A 17,036-nucleotide genomic window follows, 5' to 3' on the forward strand; every position below is an offset into this window, starting at 1 on the left:
AAAATTGGAAAATAATGGAAGCGAAAATAGATGTGGAAGTAGAGATTGGAAAATAGTGGAAGCGAAAATGGATGTGGAAGTAGAAATTAGAGAAAGTACAAATAAAAGTAAAAAGGAAATTTAAAAAAGTGGAGGGGAAAATGGAATTGGAAATATGAATTAATGGAAATGGAAATGGAAGTGAAATTGGAAATTAGAAAAAGTGGATATGAAAATATGGAAGTGGATATGGATATTGGAAAAAGTGGAAGTTAAATGGAAGTAGAAATGGAAATAGATTTACGTAATCAACCCCCTAGCGCATTTTGGTTATGAAATTATTTATAAATATAAATAATCATTGAGCGCACATTAAGATTATAAGTTTTCATTCAGTCTTCAATGATTTCGTATCAGTATGGGACTTATCTAACATTTCCTAACAGATTCTTATTGTCATAATTTTCTCCAACACAATGGAAGTTATCTCAAACCCTAGAACATAAATTGTTACACCTTATGAGACTCACACCATCCTTTGCTTCAACGTTGGAGTTAATAATCTTATAAGCTCTTGACCACAAATCGTTCGCTTGTGGTTATCTGAACTTACTGTGAGTAATATTGTGTCTAATTTTACTCAATGCATTTACCTTGCAAAGTTATATTAAACTACCTCCATTTGTAAAGACCTTCAATCATTCGAAATCTTGTACAATACTTTAAATAAATGCATATTTAAATTTTGCTATTTAATTTAAAAGAAATAAAATGAATACAAAAATAATTTTTTAAAAAAAGCAAATTTCGTTTGTAACATTTTGCAAGGATTAAAAAAAAAGTGGTAAACGAAAGTGTAGGTTAAGTAGACTAAAATGAATTATGCAAAGTAGTAGAAAGAACTTGGCCCAAAATTACTACGCAGCGCGTTATCACTAATTACATCCCTGGGATCCAAGGGAGCGAAAATCGTTTGACGACACTCAAGGTACTTTCCTAGATTAAATATGTCAACCAGAATTCACCTGTGGAAAATAATTCATGGCGATTTCGTTCTCTTAACGTTTCTTATCTATTATTTCACGCCACTAAATTAATCATTATTATTATCTTAAACCTCAAACTATTTTCATTTGATGTGCATTTCATAAAAATAATGCCAAATTAAACAATTATTTAATTAATATTTTAATTTCCAATAAATTATGGAATATACGAATTAAATTCAAAAAAACCGTACTAAAAATTGTAATAAAGTTTAATTAAAGGGAGATCTTTTTATGGAAAAAATACCTATGCTTTTAAAAAAAACGTACAGGTAAATAATTCATGAAAAGTTTCTTTTAAGTTACTCTCTCTTCCTCTTATATTAAGCCGCTTTTTATCGAATTATCGATCTTGTTTAAAGTATAAATACAGGAATAAGTTTGGATAATCCCTTCAGTGGCTAATGGCTAAGTAAATGGAAAAAGTTTAAACATCGACTCACTCTCTCTTTTCATGGGGGTCTATAAATTATTTTCACACATGAAAAGCTACTTCCGACGCATTTCAACTGCTGACAGCTGTCAACTGAAACAGGAAGAACGCTCTCACGAGATTTATTTAAAGTCCTTGTTTTACGAGGTAACTGTTGGTACATTCAGTCGAGTTATAAAGTCTCGTCGCTTCGTACGTATACGACAACTATTTTCTCAAAAACAATGTTTCCAAAAAAGTGTAAAGAATTTATCTGAGAATTTATCCAATGAATTTTTATTATTTTATGATCACGGTTTGGTGATATTTTTTATTTTTAAAAGTTTATGTATATCGAACACAGTAAAACTATAATTTTTATTGATAAAATATTATTATTATAGAAAATTTTGAACTATTTTTAGTCATCATTAAAAATACATTTTTTTGATCTATTATTGGATGAGTGAAAAATGTAACACTTTTTTTGAAGTAACGTTTCATTCTGACTTCCATTTCCTACTTTTTCCCATTTCCACACACAATACTATTTCCATTTCCACTTTTTCTAATTTCCAATCCCACTTCCATTTCCACTTTATTCAATTTCCATTCCTACTTCTACTTTTTCTAATTTGCATTCCCACCTTTTCTACTTTCCTATCCCACTTCTATTTCTACTTTCAATTTTTCCAATTTCCATTCCCACTTCCACATTATCTAATTTTCAATCCCCCTTCCATTTCCACTTTCACTTTTTTCAATTTCTATTGATAAATCCACTTTTTCTGATTTCCACTTTTACTTCTATTTCCACTTTTTCTACTTTCCTCTCCAACTTCCATTTCCACTTTCACTTTTTTCAATTTCTATTCATAAATCCACTTTTTCTGATTTCCACTTTTACTTCTATTTCCACTTTTCCAATTTCTCACTTTGACTTTTTTAAATTTCAATTTCCATCTCTAATTATTCCAAATTTCACTCCTAGATTTTCCAATTCCTACTCGCCCATTAATTTTCACTTTTTCCAATTTCTATTCCCACTTCCATCATCAGCTTTTCTAATTTTATTTGCCACTTCCATTTGCAGTTTCACTTTTTATAATTTCCATTCCCACTTTTTCTACTTTTTTCTCCCACTTTTATTTTTATTTTCAAGTTTTCCAATTTCCATTACCACTTCTATTACCAATTCCACTTTTTCCAATTTCCACTCCCACTTCCATTTTCATTTCCACTTTTCCTAATTTCCATTCCTACTTCCACTTTTTCTAATTTTCATTCCCACTTTTTTTCCAATAAAAAGTGAAAGTGGAATTGGGAATAGAAATTAGAAAAAGTGGAAATGGAAGTGGAAGTAAAAATAAAAATAAGAAAAAGTAGTAGTGGAAATGGAAGTTGGAATGAAAATTAGAAAAAGTCGAAGTGGAAATAAATATTAGGAAAATTGGAAATAGAAATGGAATTGAAAATTATAAAAAGTGGATGTGGAAATGAATATTTGAAAAATTGAAAGTGGAAGAGGAAAGTAGAAAAAGTGGAAATGTAAGTTGGAATGAAAATAAGAAAAAGTTGAAGTGGAACTAGGAATGGAAATTAAAAAAAGTGGAAATGGATGCGGGAATGAAAATAAATAAATGAAAATGAAATTACAAAAAAGGGAAGTAGAAGTGGGAATGAAAATAAAAAAGTGGAAGTGGAAATGTAAATAAAAATAAAAATTAGAAAAAGTGAAAATAAGAATGGGATCAAAAATAAGAAAAAGTGGAAGTGTGAATGGAAATTGGAACTAAAAATGAAAATAAGAAAAAGTGGAAGTGGGAATAAAAATAAAAAAAGGGGGAACGGAAGTGGTAAGGAAAATTAGAAAAAGTGGAAGTGGGAATAAAAATAAAGAAGTGGAAATGAAAATTAGAAAAAGTGGAAATGGAAGTGGGAATGAAAATAAAGAAGTGGAAATAAAAATTAGAAAAAGTGGAATTGGAAATGGGAATGAAAATTATAAAAAAATGAAATTGGGAATGGAATTATGTACATAATCGGACCCTTACTGTTTATTGCTGAGAAAAATTAACACACAAAAAATGAAAAAAATAACAGAACTGGAAGTTGGAAAAACACTTTATTTTGCATTTTTATTTATTTACTTATTTTTTGTGATTCAAAAAATTTATAATTTTTAATTTCACCGGCAATGAATTCTATGTAGTTCAAAAAATTAAAACCAATTCTTTGATCTGGACCATCAATTAAGAATGTATTGTTTCTTATTATTATAAAAACAAATGAAGTTGAGGATGCATGAAATGTTTTGGTTTTTTCTTCTATTTACGAACACAGTGTTTTAGAGTCAAGGGACTGTAACGCCGTGCAAGTACTAAGAATAATTGAATTTTATCGCGGGAATGAATAGCACTGTACTTCTGCAGTACACTGCTTTCTCGTTTTCACGTTTTATCCATTAGTGCCATATAAAAAACGTACTTTTAGCTTTTCGACACTCCTAATATAATTGTACTTTTTTTTACGCATAAGAACGAGGAAGCGCTTAAAAGTAAATAATGTTTGTCAGTTGAAAAAAAAATTACGCTTCAAGATATATATTTTTCTAAAAACAAAGTTCAAAAAAAAAAAAAAAAAAATTATGTTGATTATATTAAACACTTATTATTAAATAAATAATTGATGACACAATAATTCTCATATTTCATGAACAAATGTCTTAAAATGACAAATTTTGTCAATGATATTAAATATCGTGAATCAATATATATATATATATATATATATATATATATATATATATATGCAACATGAAACTCAATGGGCTATCAAATTATCAAAGTGAAAGAATTTATAAAGCAAAAGTTTATAAAGAATTGTAATTAAGAATTTTTTTTTAAAAGAAAAAATAATTTAACCTTTATCAAGTATTACTAAACAAAACAACAAATAATAATAATAATACTTAATTATCGTCTCAATGTACTTTCTTAATATAAAACTTGTAAGGAGTTCCCGTATAACTTTTCTTACAAGTTTGCATGACTGAAAAACGTGACATTTTTCAAGAAATAGAGCTTCAAAGTGCTTTGTATTGTAATTGTTTGTTGTGTCTTTTGTTTGAGAAAAATAGCATCGTTACTTTAAATGAGAATACATAAATAATTTTAACTCTTCTTTTACAAAAAACTTTCACGACTCATTGTTATGTAAAAATTAATAAGAAACGATAAACAATTTTCACACGCAATATTCATTGCTTATTAAAAAATTTATATTTTTTAGCATTACATATATATATACAGGATGATTTTTATGTTCGGACCCACTAAAGAATTTTGTATGCTTATTTTTTTCATTTTTTAAACAAAAATAATGAAATTAAACAAAAATTTTTAAGTGGTCTGAAACATAAAAATCAATTTTTAAATTTTGTCCGCCAAATTGGGTCTGCCATGTTGAATTTTCAAAATCTAATGCCAGATTCGTAATCAGCGACCTCAAAAACCCCCCGAGTAACGAGTTTCAAGAAAATCCGATCAATTCTTAAATTTTTTTCACCATATTGGATCCGTCATTTTGAATTTTCGAAATTTAATGCCAGATTCGTAATCAGCAACCTCAAAAACCCTCGGGTAACGAGTTTCATGCAAATCTGGTAAACTTATATGTTTCAAGCGAATACATATTTTTTTGGGTGCCATATTGGATCCTCTATTTTGATTTTTGAAAATCTGATGGCAGATGCGTAATGTGAAACTTATGATTAAAGGAATTTAATAGTTTTTTGAAAATTTTTTATTCAATGTTACGATTGTGAAAAAGAATTTACTATTTAAATAAGACTAAAAATAGAAGAATGGAATTTAATTTTAATATGAATTTAAAAAATATTGTGTATCTAATTAATTTGGAATAATTTTTTACCTATAGATATATTTACATTTTGATAAAAAATAATAAAAAATTTTAAACGAACTGATGAAATACAAGCAAACGTTACTGACGAATTTTGGAAAACTATTGACGATCATTCAAAACGTAAGACGGTTTTAATTAGTTAGTTGTTTTCACTTTACAATTAATTAACAACTTTGTTGAATTGTTTTCTGTATTCGTATTATACTTTAATGTCATAATTTTGTTAACAGGTCACTGTGCTAAGATACCTGTTGGTGAGCTTAAGATGAATTTTGAACCATTTCATTCTGTCTACGTGAAATATTTTTGACCCAATAAGTGAAAAAATTTACAATTTTTAGGACTTGTATTTTAGGTTAGGTTGAATGAATTTATTTTTCTTCATTACGATACGAAATACTAGAATAGGGGTCGATTATGTAATTCCATTTCCATTTCCACTTTTCCAATTTCCATTCCTACTTCCACTTATCCAAATTTCCATTTCTAATTATTCCAAATTTCACTACAACATTTTTCAATTCCTACTCTTACATTCATTTTCACTTTTTCCAATTTCTATTCCCTTTTCCATCACAAGTTTTTCTAATTTTCTTTCCTACTTCCATCTTCACATCCACTTTTTCTAATTTTTAATCCCACTTCCATTTGAATTTTTTATAATTTTCATTCCCACTATTTCTACTTCTTTCTCCTACTTACATTTTTACTTTTAATTTTTTCAATTTCCATTCCCACTTCCATTACCAATTACATTTTTTCCAATTTCCATTCCCATTTTTATTACCAATTCCACTTTTTTCAACTTTCACCTTCAATTCCATTTTCATTTCCACTTCATCTAATTTTCAATCCCACTTCTTTTTCCAATTTCCATTCCTACTTACACTTTTTCTAATTTTCATTCCTAATTCCATTTACACTTTTTCCAATTTCCGTTCCTAATTTCACTTTTTTTAATTTTCATTCCCACTTACACTTTCTAATTTTTATTCCCACTGCTACTTCCAGTCCCACTTTTTTTTATTTTCACTCCCACTTTAATTTTCTAATTTTTATTCACATTTCCATTTCCACTTCCACTTTTTCTATTCTGAATTAACGTAATTTTTTTTTTAATTGCAGATCCGATGGTGTGTGAAAATTATGAAAGTGATGCTATTTGTCCAGGAGAAATAATAAATGCTTCGGAAAATGATGGATTATTTTATTTTAGAATACAATTCCAATGTCCTGGAAAACCTGAGAAATTTTTGTATAGCTCTGAATTGAACACGACAGAAATAATTGGTATGAATCTCAATGATCAGTAAGTACCAATTTTAGGTATCAAAATAGAACCAAATGACAATTTAGTATACCTAAAGTTAGTATTAAATTAATTCCTTTTGTTTTAAACAAATTTGAATTTATTGTTATTTATTTTTTAAATGGTGGATGGTTGTACCGTTAGAGGAGATCTGAAAGTGTATAATGTCACTGAAACATCAATCATGTTACAATGGGAAAAGCCTAAAAATTGTAACTACGAATATCCGTATTATCTGTAATATCGCACCGTCCGACAAAATTCAATTTTTTTTTTGACCCACAAAAAAATACAACACTTTTAGAAACTAGGACCAAAAAAAATTACCCGTGTCTGGCCGTTTTGTTAGATCAAGTCGTTTGTGATTTCTTGGAGTGGAAACAACTTATTAATTAATTAATAATTAATTTTTTATAAAACTTGGTATCTGGGGGTTTTTGGCGTCGCTGATTATTAATCTGATGTCAGATTTTCAAAATTCAAAATGGCGGATACAATATGGCGGTCAAAATTTTAAGAAGTTATTAATTTTTTATTTTATATCCGCCATTTTGAATTTTGAAAACATAACATCTGATTTCACATCAGTGTCTTCAAAAACCCCATAGATACCAAATTTTATAAAAAATTAATAACTTCTTAAAATTTTGACCGCCATATTGTATCCGCCATTTTGAATTTTGAAAATCTGACATCAGATTAATAATCAGCGACCCCGAAAACCCCAAGATACCAAGTTCTATAAAAAATTAATAATTTTTAAAAGATATCTTGTTATTTTTCATTTAGGAGTTGTTTTCACCCCAAAAAACCACAAACGACTTGATCTAGCAAAACGGCCAGACACGGGTAATTTTTTTTGGTCCTAGTTTCCAAAAATGTTGGATTTTTTTGTGGGTCAAAAATCGTGTCGGACGGTGTCGTCTGATGCTTCAAGTGCAACAGTAGATGATCTTAAACCAGGAAGAAAATATCTGTTTAAATTAGATGTTGATATTAAGACACATGATATTGATGGAATCTCTAGCTCATATATCAGAATTAAGCATCCTTTAGGTGCGTATCAATGTTTAAAATTAAAAAATGTTTTCATTTTAACGTACATTAATTAACCAGTTCTGAAATTTTGATGTTGTGCTATTACAGATTCAAAAATTGATTCCTATCTCAAAAAAATATTAAATTCTACTAATTTTGATGAATTCATTAAAATTCTTGATTTTATTGATACAACAGCCAATATTCAATGGAGTAAACCTGAGAATATTTCTACTGATGCAAAAATGGATGTTTTTGTAATCAAATCAAGTAATATTGGGGAACCTGAGTTGATTGACGGTGTAGAATCTAATAAATTAAATAATTATGTACATCGAATCAAAAGGTTAAAACCCAGAAGAAATTATAGATTAAGATTAAGATTAAGATTTAATTATTTATATAATTTCTTATTATTTCTAATAAAATGTTTTCATTTGCAGAGAAGCCTAATGAAATCCCAGAATCACTTGATTATTCATATAACAATACTACTAATACAATTTTGTTCAAATGGGATAAACCTTTGAATAGTCCCACCACAGTACATTATGTATTTGTAGTTTTAGAAGATAGAATTTGGAGATTACTTTATGATTCTTCAGAACATCCAACATACAATATGAGTGTTTCGTCTCTTCATCAGAAATTTTGAAGTTCTCCTTTCTGCTTGTAATATTTTAGGCTGTTCATTGGCAATCACCAAAACTGTAAGTATAGGGTAGACCTTATACTTTTGTGTAATTTTGACCTTTTGGTTGAAATACCACAAAAAATGCGAGTACACAGTAATAACAACGTAACCAAATGCAAGTTGGGAAAAAATAAAAATAAACGTCCATTACTCTTTATTTGTGAAAAAAAGAGACATGTAAATGTTTATAAATGATTTTTAAATCCATTTGATAATATATGACATCAGTTGAAAGCTTAAGGGTAAGAAAATGCAGCAGGAGGTATACAATCCAAAGGGAACATTCTATTGGACTTGGAAGTTAAAACAGCAGTGCGTCTTCTGGCGCCGGGAAGACGTTGACACGCCTCCGGGGCTACCTATAAAGACAAGAACTTACTCCAACAATACGATTTTCCATATTTTACAACTAAATGTGCAATTTTGTATAATTTACATTTCTTTCTGTTTTAATAAATTTATAAAATTAAAAATTTAATTTGATTCCTAATTATAATTGTACTTATTTTTGAAACAATAAATAAATTTTTAATGATAATATTAATATATATATATATATATATAAAGTAATTTCTCATATTCATTTTTATGTCTTTTACCCTATTTTTCTTTTTATTAGATATAGCATTGCAATTCAACTAAAGGATCTTTCGATTCAAATGTAATTACATCTTGGTCAAGTTCGTCACACCCACTTTTTCACCTCTTCACAATCTTTTATTTCTTTCACCTACATAGCTTTTTCTTTTTATCTCATTTCTATTTACTTTATTCTTTAATTTACAATATGGTTTTTCTATTTAATTTATTTATATCAATTTTGTAATAAAATAATTATATGAAATTTCAAATCTCTTTTTTTGAATTTGTAGATCTCTTTGTTAAACTTTACTTTAAATGTAAAACACTATTTTAAAATTTATTTGAATTATTCACGATTTTGTAGAGTATTCCATACTAGTGCATATTATTATACATGATAATTTTCAGCAACTTCTAAAGTTTCCCTTTTCTTCTTGTATCTGATGCAGAAACATAATAGCAAATTACTACACACATACACACACAGCTGATGATATTTGAGGACAAAAATTACTCCTTGAATTTATTATAAGATTTTTTTCACATACCCTAAGAGAACTATCAAAGGCACTATATAAAAATATAAAATATAAATTATTCAAGTAATAATATAGAAAATTATAACAACTATAATGTATTTTTTTTTAACTGCTGACCATTTATTTTTTCAGCAACATTAACTCTAAAAACTGTTTGAAATAATAAACATTTTAATAAGAATTTTATTCAGCTTGTGCAATTAATTTAATTTTACTACAAAGTCTTGTGATGACAAACGAATTAAAAAGAAAGTGCTTTCATTATAACGCACTTTTGCTTCAAGCAAAAATGAATATGAATAATGAAGATATTTTAATTAAATTTTCCTTTAGTTCATCATAACATTGCTTTAGAATATTATTTTTCAATATTCTTTGGTTTGGAAAAAATTTTTGAAGTCATTCATATATTTGAATTTATTTGCATAATTTCGTTATTAGACATTATAGTACATATAGTCAGAAATTGACATTTAAAAAATTCAAAATAGAAAATAATTTGACAAATCATTTCTAAATGATTTTAAGCTTGAACTAAATATTTATTCAACATTCTACCCTACGTTTCAATTAACAGGAAGTAGCTAAAAGCATAATTAAAGTTCAGGTTAATTACTAATTTCAATGTATACAAGAGTCAGTCTGAGGTCCAGGAGTGGGATTACGAATAGCGCTAGTCGCTATATGTATCGCTTTTCGTTATTTAGAATTAAAAACTTAAATATTTTTAATGAAATTTGTTCCAAATCATTTCTTAAATAAAATAGTTTTGACAGTTTCTTCGAAATTTAAACTGCAAGATAGTAATTTAAAAGTAAATATAAACATAACCCATATCTAGATAAGGCCTTTGACGTAGAATTCATGTCAATTCCTAAAATACTTTATCTTCGTAGCAAACAAATACAACATGAAGGTTGGATCAATTCTCTAACTTCATGTTTGCAAACTGTTATTGTCAAATAAAATAATTTACTAGTGACGAAATAAATTACACTTTAATATAATAAATAACAACTTTGAAAATAAATTATATTTTTCAATATTAAAATAATTTATTAAAGAAATTAATTTTTTAAATTTATAATTCAATTTAATAAATAAAAATGAAGAAAATTAATCTTATTGCAAGAATTAAAAATAACATATGAATTGCATGAGATTTAAAATTAGGATATTATTTACCAGTGTAACTTTAAAAATTGATATTTTGATTTCTTGAAAAACTCTTCAACTCACAAAAAATGTCCTATAGATTTTTTTAGGGAACTCTTGCGTAAGAACAAAAATTCTATTGTCGAGTAAATTTTTAACTTTCTGTTGACACATATTCTGATATACACCATTCAAAGAATGGTTCGCTTTGCACAAGAAGCAACTGGGGCTGCTCTTGCAATCTGCATACTTACGATCGGATATCCTGCACTTAAAGCACGCAGCCGATCTGTCTGCTTCCTTGCAGATTCTTGCTAGATGGCCGTTACCCTGGCATCGGTGACACCGGACGACCATGACTCTGTTTCTTATTTGGCAGCACATAAAGCCAATCTTAATGCGCCCCACTTCCTCCAGTCTGTCAGCCTCTCCTTGAAAACAACTGCGAGCTTCATCCCTCGCTTGTTGGGTCCTAAGACCGTCACCTTCCTGCTTCCTGGCTTTCCGAGTTCTCGTTCCAGCGTTTCCTGGACTTCTGTTTCATGGGTAAGGAAATCCAGGTCGCGGATCTCGAGTGTAATTTTCTAATCCACCGTCTGCACCTTACCCATGCTGCCAACAGCCTTGATCACCTCGGTGGTAGAAGCTACCGTGTCCGAGTTACCTCCGACTCTAATCAAAAGGTCTCCCTTTGTTAGTGGGCCTTGCCACCAATACTCTCGTGTGGCTGATGTCAGGATTAACTTCCTTGCGGAGCTATCCTAACACATCAGCATACGTCTTACCTAAAGCGACTCGGACGACCACTGTTGATACTCTCGAATCCTTCGTCTTGTTGGACTGCTTCGGCTTCGGTGCCTCCGTCACCTTAACATCCTTCCTTAATGGAGGTGCTTCCTCCTTTTTCTTTTTTACTTCGGTTTTTATCTCTTCCGGACTGCCGGTACTTTGTTTCTTCTTTTGCGCCACCATGACCGCGCATCGGAGACGTTTCTCATGGATACGCTCTCTCTTGTTGGTCCAGTCCTCCCGGTTGTAGCCTAAAGCGGAGTTCAATTTCACATCCCCTTTATCAGTTTCTGCGTGCTTCGTCAAATTTACAAGGTCTTGAAGAACCTTTAATCCATCCTTCATCGTTCGATTAACGATCTTTTGAATGTAGCAAGATTTCACCATCCTCTTCGATCTTCAGAAGGAACTCAAATTCTTCCTTCGTCAAACTGACGCATATTTCGCGTTCCTCGTTTATGGCCTCGTTGTCTCTAGGTCAGACGGAATAAAACTTCTTCCGCTGCTGACACTCGAAACGCTTAAAGCACTTTCTCTTCTACTTCCAAGTCTTTCCAAACGGACCTGTGGAACCTTAAGAAACTAGATGCCTCCATGGTTCATCCTCCTTGTGGCATTAAATGCTACAGCACCCAAGGTGTCTAATACTGCAGTACTGTTGTCATTGGATTTCGACGCTTTCGACTTTCTCGAAGAAGTTACCGTGATTTGACTTAGATCTAGATAACTACATGGAGAGATACTAGTGATCGACTTTTGATTTATTTTCAGTTTTATCACTTTGGAAAAGTAATCGATAAATTATCTGGACCCTTGTTTACGTTGAAATTAGTAATTAACCTGCGAATGATTAACCTGAATTAAAACTTCATCAACTCGTTCGTTTAATATTTTTCTGAAGTTCGCAATACTTCAGCATCTTCTGTACCTGTATCTCATCTATCACTCCGTGATGACTTTCACATCTATCTCCGAAAGTACAATGCTAATTAAGGTATACAACTGACACTCAGAGAAGATCAACTTCCTGCCAATTTTTCATTCTTTTGCATATCATCATCAATACATTGAAAAGGGTCTAATCTGTCAAACTGTTCTTGACATTGCATTGGTAATGGTGAATTTGAAATGTCACATCTATATTCGTCCACCAGTTAAAACTTAGTTTAGAAGTTCGCAATAGAATTGCGACTAAAATTGATCGAACGTTTGAATTAAATTAAATACTTCCAGCCAAGCAAGTTGGACTCAAAATCGATTTAAAGCAGAATCTTAATAAATTTAATTGAAAGAATGATTAAATAAATTATTCAAAAAAAAACTCTCAGTAAACAAACTAAAGTATAGGCAAACCTATCAAAACCGTTTTCCTTAAAAGGGCGTTAGGTACTTATAGAAAAGCATCACTTGCGAAGATTTATCGTAACTTTGAAAATGTTGGAATCCATTGAAGGAAAAATTCAATTTCACTATACTAGAGCTTTGAAACGTGAACGTTTGTGAGAGACATTCAAATCAATTTTAAAATTAAACCGCCCGTCATTCGTGCATTTCCACAAAAAAAAAGAAATCTCTGCAAAAATAAAGAAAATGTATTCCACTGTCATTGGAACGAAATAATAAGTTATTAACATAAACTGGTTGGAATTAAAAGATAGCGCGAATAGGGCGTTCCACAGGTGCTTCCTGATAATTAATGTCGTTCTATTGATAATCGTGATAAGTGGAAGGAATTACTAGCTTCGAGAGGAATATGCGAAGTAGAAGAATAGAAAGTTGGAGAGAAATGGAGCCAAAAACAGAGAGAAGCACGAAGAGAAAAGTATTGGTACCTTCAAAAGTTAGGGTTTTTTTCTTTTTTGAGGGGGATGATGAAGAATGAAGTAGAGGAGAAGGACAACGACGAATTGAATGTGAGGGAGTTTGAAAAGCGTCTGCGCAGGGAATATCGCGCCAAGGGGTAAATGGGGTGCTTCTCACAGAGTGCAATCCTCAGTCGGGATGCCGCGACGTGTCGAGTTCTCTCGTACTTTAGTTCCGCTATGATCAGTGAACGTGTTTATAACCTCAACCTCCAACGGGAGAAGAGGATCTCGTTTGGGATTTTCTTCATTCTCTTCTATTGCTCTTTTGTGCTTTCTCAAACGCCTCCAGCTTCTTCCGGTGAGTGAAATATCCTTGTGTTATCCGTTCAGTTGTGTGTGTGTGTCATGTGAATTCAAATCATTTGTTTCGCGTATGATTAATAAAGTTTTTTCCTTTTTTTAAATCCGCTCTCTTCTTTTTTTTTTTTTTTTTTTTGATGAAACAGTTTTCCAACAGTTTTTTTTGTAAATTCAATTGATAAATATCTTCTATTTATTTACAGTGATATTAAAGTAAAATAAAGTTTTTCTACATCGACAAGAAGAAAATTTGTACCATCTCAAGATTCAAAATCTTAATCGTCATGGCGCGGATTAGGTTTTTGTAATTTGAATATTTGAAAATAATTTTTTAGTAAAATAAAAAAAAGGGTTTACATTTGAACATTGAAATAATTAAACGTGGAGAAATAAAGTGATTTATACTTATTTTGAATAAATTTTTCTGAAAATTAATTATAACGAACACATTTTGGATAATTTGTTGATTACAAATTTTTTCCATTACTAATGATTTCCGTTGCTTGCGAATAAATCCGATAGAAGGTAACGATTGTTTGATTATCGAATCAGTATAATCTCTGTTTTACAGTCGCGGCTTTTTGTATTAAAATTAATTAATGTTTCTTGGCACACGGTTTTTCAAGTACCCAGTTTTACTATATTTACAAATTTAGTAGGATGAAAATATTAAATCTTCATTTATTCAATTTTGATGTTCAAAAAAAATTGTAATTTCAAATATTTTTTTTTTAATTTCAATCATTTTATAAATCCTCAAGTTCAAATTTAGAAATATTATAGCCAAAAATTAATTTGTGAAAATAAAAATTTTATTGATAAATAATGAAAATGTTTCCCTATTGATACAAATTGTCACTTTTGTAATGTTTCTTCATCTTCATATATATATATATATTAAAGTGGAAGAAAATTTGCACTTTAATTATTTTCTCGGGTTGCGTGAATTACATCTGGCTCACTTCATATGCATGCATATCAAATAATTACCATTTAATTTCCATTAAATATTCCCAAGGGAGAATTTACTTAATTGTAATGCTAGAGAATAATGAGGAGTTTTACAATTGCATTATGCACACAAAAATAAGAGCAAAAAGAAAAAAAAACATCATCGTTAACTTGAATCACGTTGCACAGCTTTAAAAAAATATTTCCAGCGGTTTAAATTGTAATCTTAAAAATACAAAAGTAAATAATTGGAATAAGTTTCAAAAAAATTATCTATTAGGGATAAATTATTTATTATTATCCATTACAGATAATAATTAATGTAATTAAATAGAGTAATTATTAAAATACTTAAATTTGATAATTTATATTTATTTATTAATAAATTACACATTTCAAAAAGATATATATTTCAAGTTCAGTTTCAGTTATACTTTAGTCAATTTATATTTTCCTTTACTTCAAGAAATGATTGATGATCATTTTCCAACTTGAGATGAACTAAGTTGCTAGAATTCTTACTTTGAGTTTATTTAACAAAAAACATTTGTTTTCTAAATATTTATTTATTTTACGTTGACACAATAAGTTTCTAATTTAATTTTTTATTTTTAATATTAATTTGCTAAATTCGATTATAAATTTATTAATTTTGTTTATGGAAAAACTTTTTAGTTTTACCACGAAGACATTTCTTTATAGAGAGAGAGAGAGAGAGAGCTTTAAGATCCAGAAACTGAATTAAGATTTAAATCAAACCTGTCACTTTTTTTTTTAATATAGAACTTCAGTTTTCTTTCTTCGAACTGTGGTGAAAAACGTGCCACTTAGAAAAATAAATTGGGTCAAGTTGCTTTTGATAGTTTTGCGCTGAAAAATGTTTGCCTTTCTAAAAGATGTAAACAAGAAAAAATATGTAAAAAAAAGCTCCTTGTACTTGCTGTGCACAACGTTTTCTCGGGACGCTACATTAAGGACACTTTTTTTAATGAGAAAAAAATTCGTGAAAGATTTTTTTTGGAAATAAATAAATATTTTTTTTTTTTTGGGAAATTCGACTTTGGATATTGTTAAAATGAAACTATTTCTTCTTTCACGAAGCATATGTGTTACATACCACGAGAAGTTGGAGATCTGCTTATAGTAGTTGCTATCCACACGGGTCGCTTGAGACTCATAAACTAGAACTTACGTTTACTATTTTGGAAAATAAAATTATGATATTTGTCTGCATGAGTTATTTTCTACGTTTTCCGTATAATTATGTCTGTGTATAATGTTTATTTTAAATATTAATTATTTAAACTTTCTTTTTTGGAAATTAAAAAATAATTGAATTGTATTTCAAAATGAAAATCTGCATATTTGGGAAATTTAATAGATTCTTATCATTTTATTTAAACTAGGTGAAAATTATTTTTTCATAAAATTAAAAAAAAAAAATTCGATTTCACTGCTTCTACCATATACGATATTTTTAAAATTCACCATATCATTAAATCCTCATATATATATATATATATATATATATATATATATATATATATATATATCTTTAGAATAATTAAAATTTGATTAAAAAATAATTAAATTAAAGTTTAATAAAATTGTGATTGTTATACATAAAATTATACACTTAAATTTTGAAACAATTAAATTTTCGCTTAATGAAATAAAGGGAAGTCGTTCGTTGAATAATTCAGTGATGAAATTTAATAATTGACAGTGAAATTTGAATTATTGTCAGTAAAATCTCAGTGAAAATTGTCAGTGAAATGACTTTATAAACAGAAGGTATGGCCATTTTACTTATAAATATTATAAATTAAATTCTAATATTTTTTTCTTCACTATATGTAGTACGCATAAATTAATGTATTAAAATTTGCAAAATTTAAAATAAAAAAAAATTTATTTCTAGTATTTTAATTAATAACAAGAACTAAAATAGTGATTAAATTGCTTTTGTATTTCCAAAAGACAAATTCTCTTTATCTATCTATATATATATTGCCTTGGAAAATTTTGATTATACGATATACGTGCTTGGGCAATTTGTTTATTATTAAAGAAGTTTGTGGAACAATCTTAGAATTGTATTTGAAGAATCTTTCCATTAAGAAACTTTGAATTACGAACAGTTTCTGACTGATGCTAATAAACAGTAGTTCTCCATTTGGAATTTGAACTAAAGAGAGAGAGAGGGAGTCACTTGGAAATTCCTCTCGCGTTCACGCGTTTCGGCACGCCACAAATGAAATTAACTTCCGAAGTTGAATGGGATTAGTAACGCACTTGCTGACAACTAGTGCCGGAAGATAAGTTTGAATGAGAAGAAAATATCTGCAAAACTTTTATATATTTTCTAATATCTAGGTATGTTTTTAATTCTATCTTTGAGATGAAGGCAAATGACATTTCGTACATATATTCGATTTCATTCATTTTAA

The 17,036-nt window shown here is 29.0% G+C and overlaps 2 protein-coding genes across 3 annotated transcripts in view; both read left to right on the forward strand.

Moving 5' to 3' along the window:
* The first annotated feature begins 7,551 nt into the window (after nucleotides 1-7,551).
* Nucleotides 7,552-8,766, forward strand: LOC127283939 (uncharacterized). The gene is made up of 3 exons (XM_051309083.1): nucleotides 7,552-7,729; nucleotides 7,820-8,057; nucleotides 8,155-8,766. Exons 1-3 carry the CDS (start codon nucleotides 7,552-7,554, stop codon nucleotides 8,162-8,164), a joined length of 426 nt encoding a protein of 141 aa, XP_051165040.1. The 3' UTR covers nucleotides 8,165-8,766.
* Nucleotides 8,767-13,466: 4,700 nt separating this feature from the next.
* LOC127283920 (neurotrimin-like) overlaps nucleotides 13,467-17,036 on the forward strand; it is a 164,332-nt gene continuing 160,762 nt past the window's right edge. For both annotated transcript variants that reach the window (XM_051309043.1, XM_051309044.1), the window contains exon 1: nucleotides 13,467-13,633. In XM_051309043.1, the coding sequence (XP_051165000.1) occupies nucleotides 13,513-13,633 (121 nt within the window). In that variant the 5' untranslated portion in view covers nucleotides 13,467-13,512. The remainder of the gene's footprint in view (nucleotides 13,634-17,036) is intronic.

The sequence above is a fragment of the Leptopilina boulardi genome, unplaced genomic scaffold, assembly GCF_019393585.1.
Source record: "Leptopilina boulardi isolate dan_hultmark-lab unplaced genomic scaffold, ZJU_Lbou_2.1 LbouV2_316, whole genome shotgun sequence".
NCBI classification, from domain to species: Eukaryota; Metazoa; Arthropoda; class Insecta; order Hymenoptera; family Figitidae; genus Leptopilina; species Leptopilina boulardi.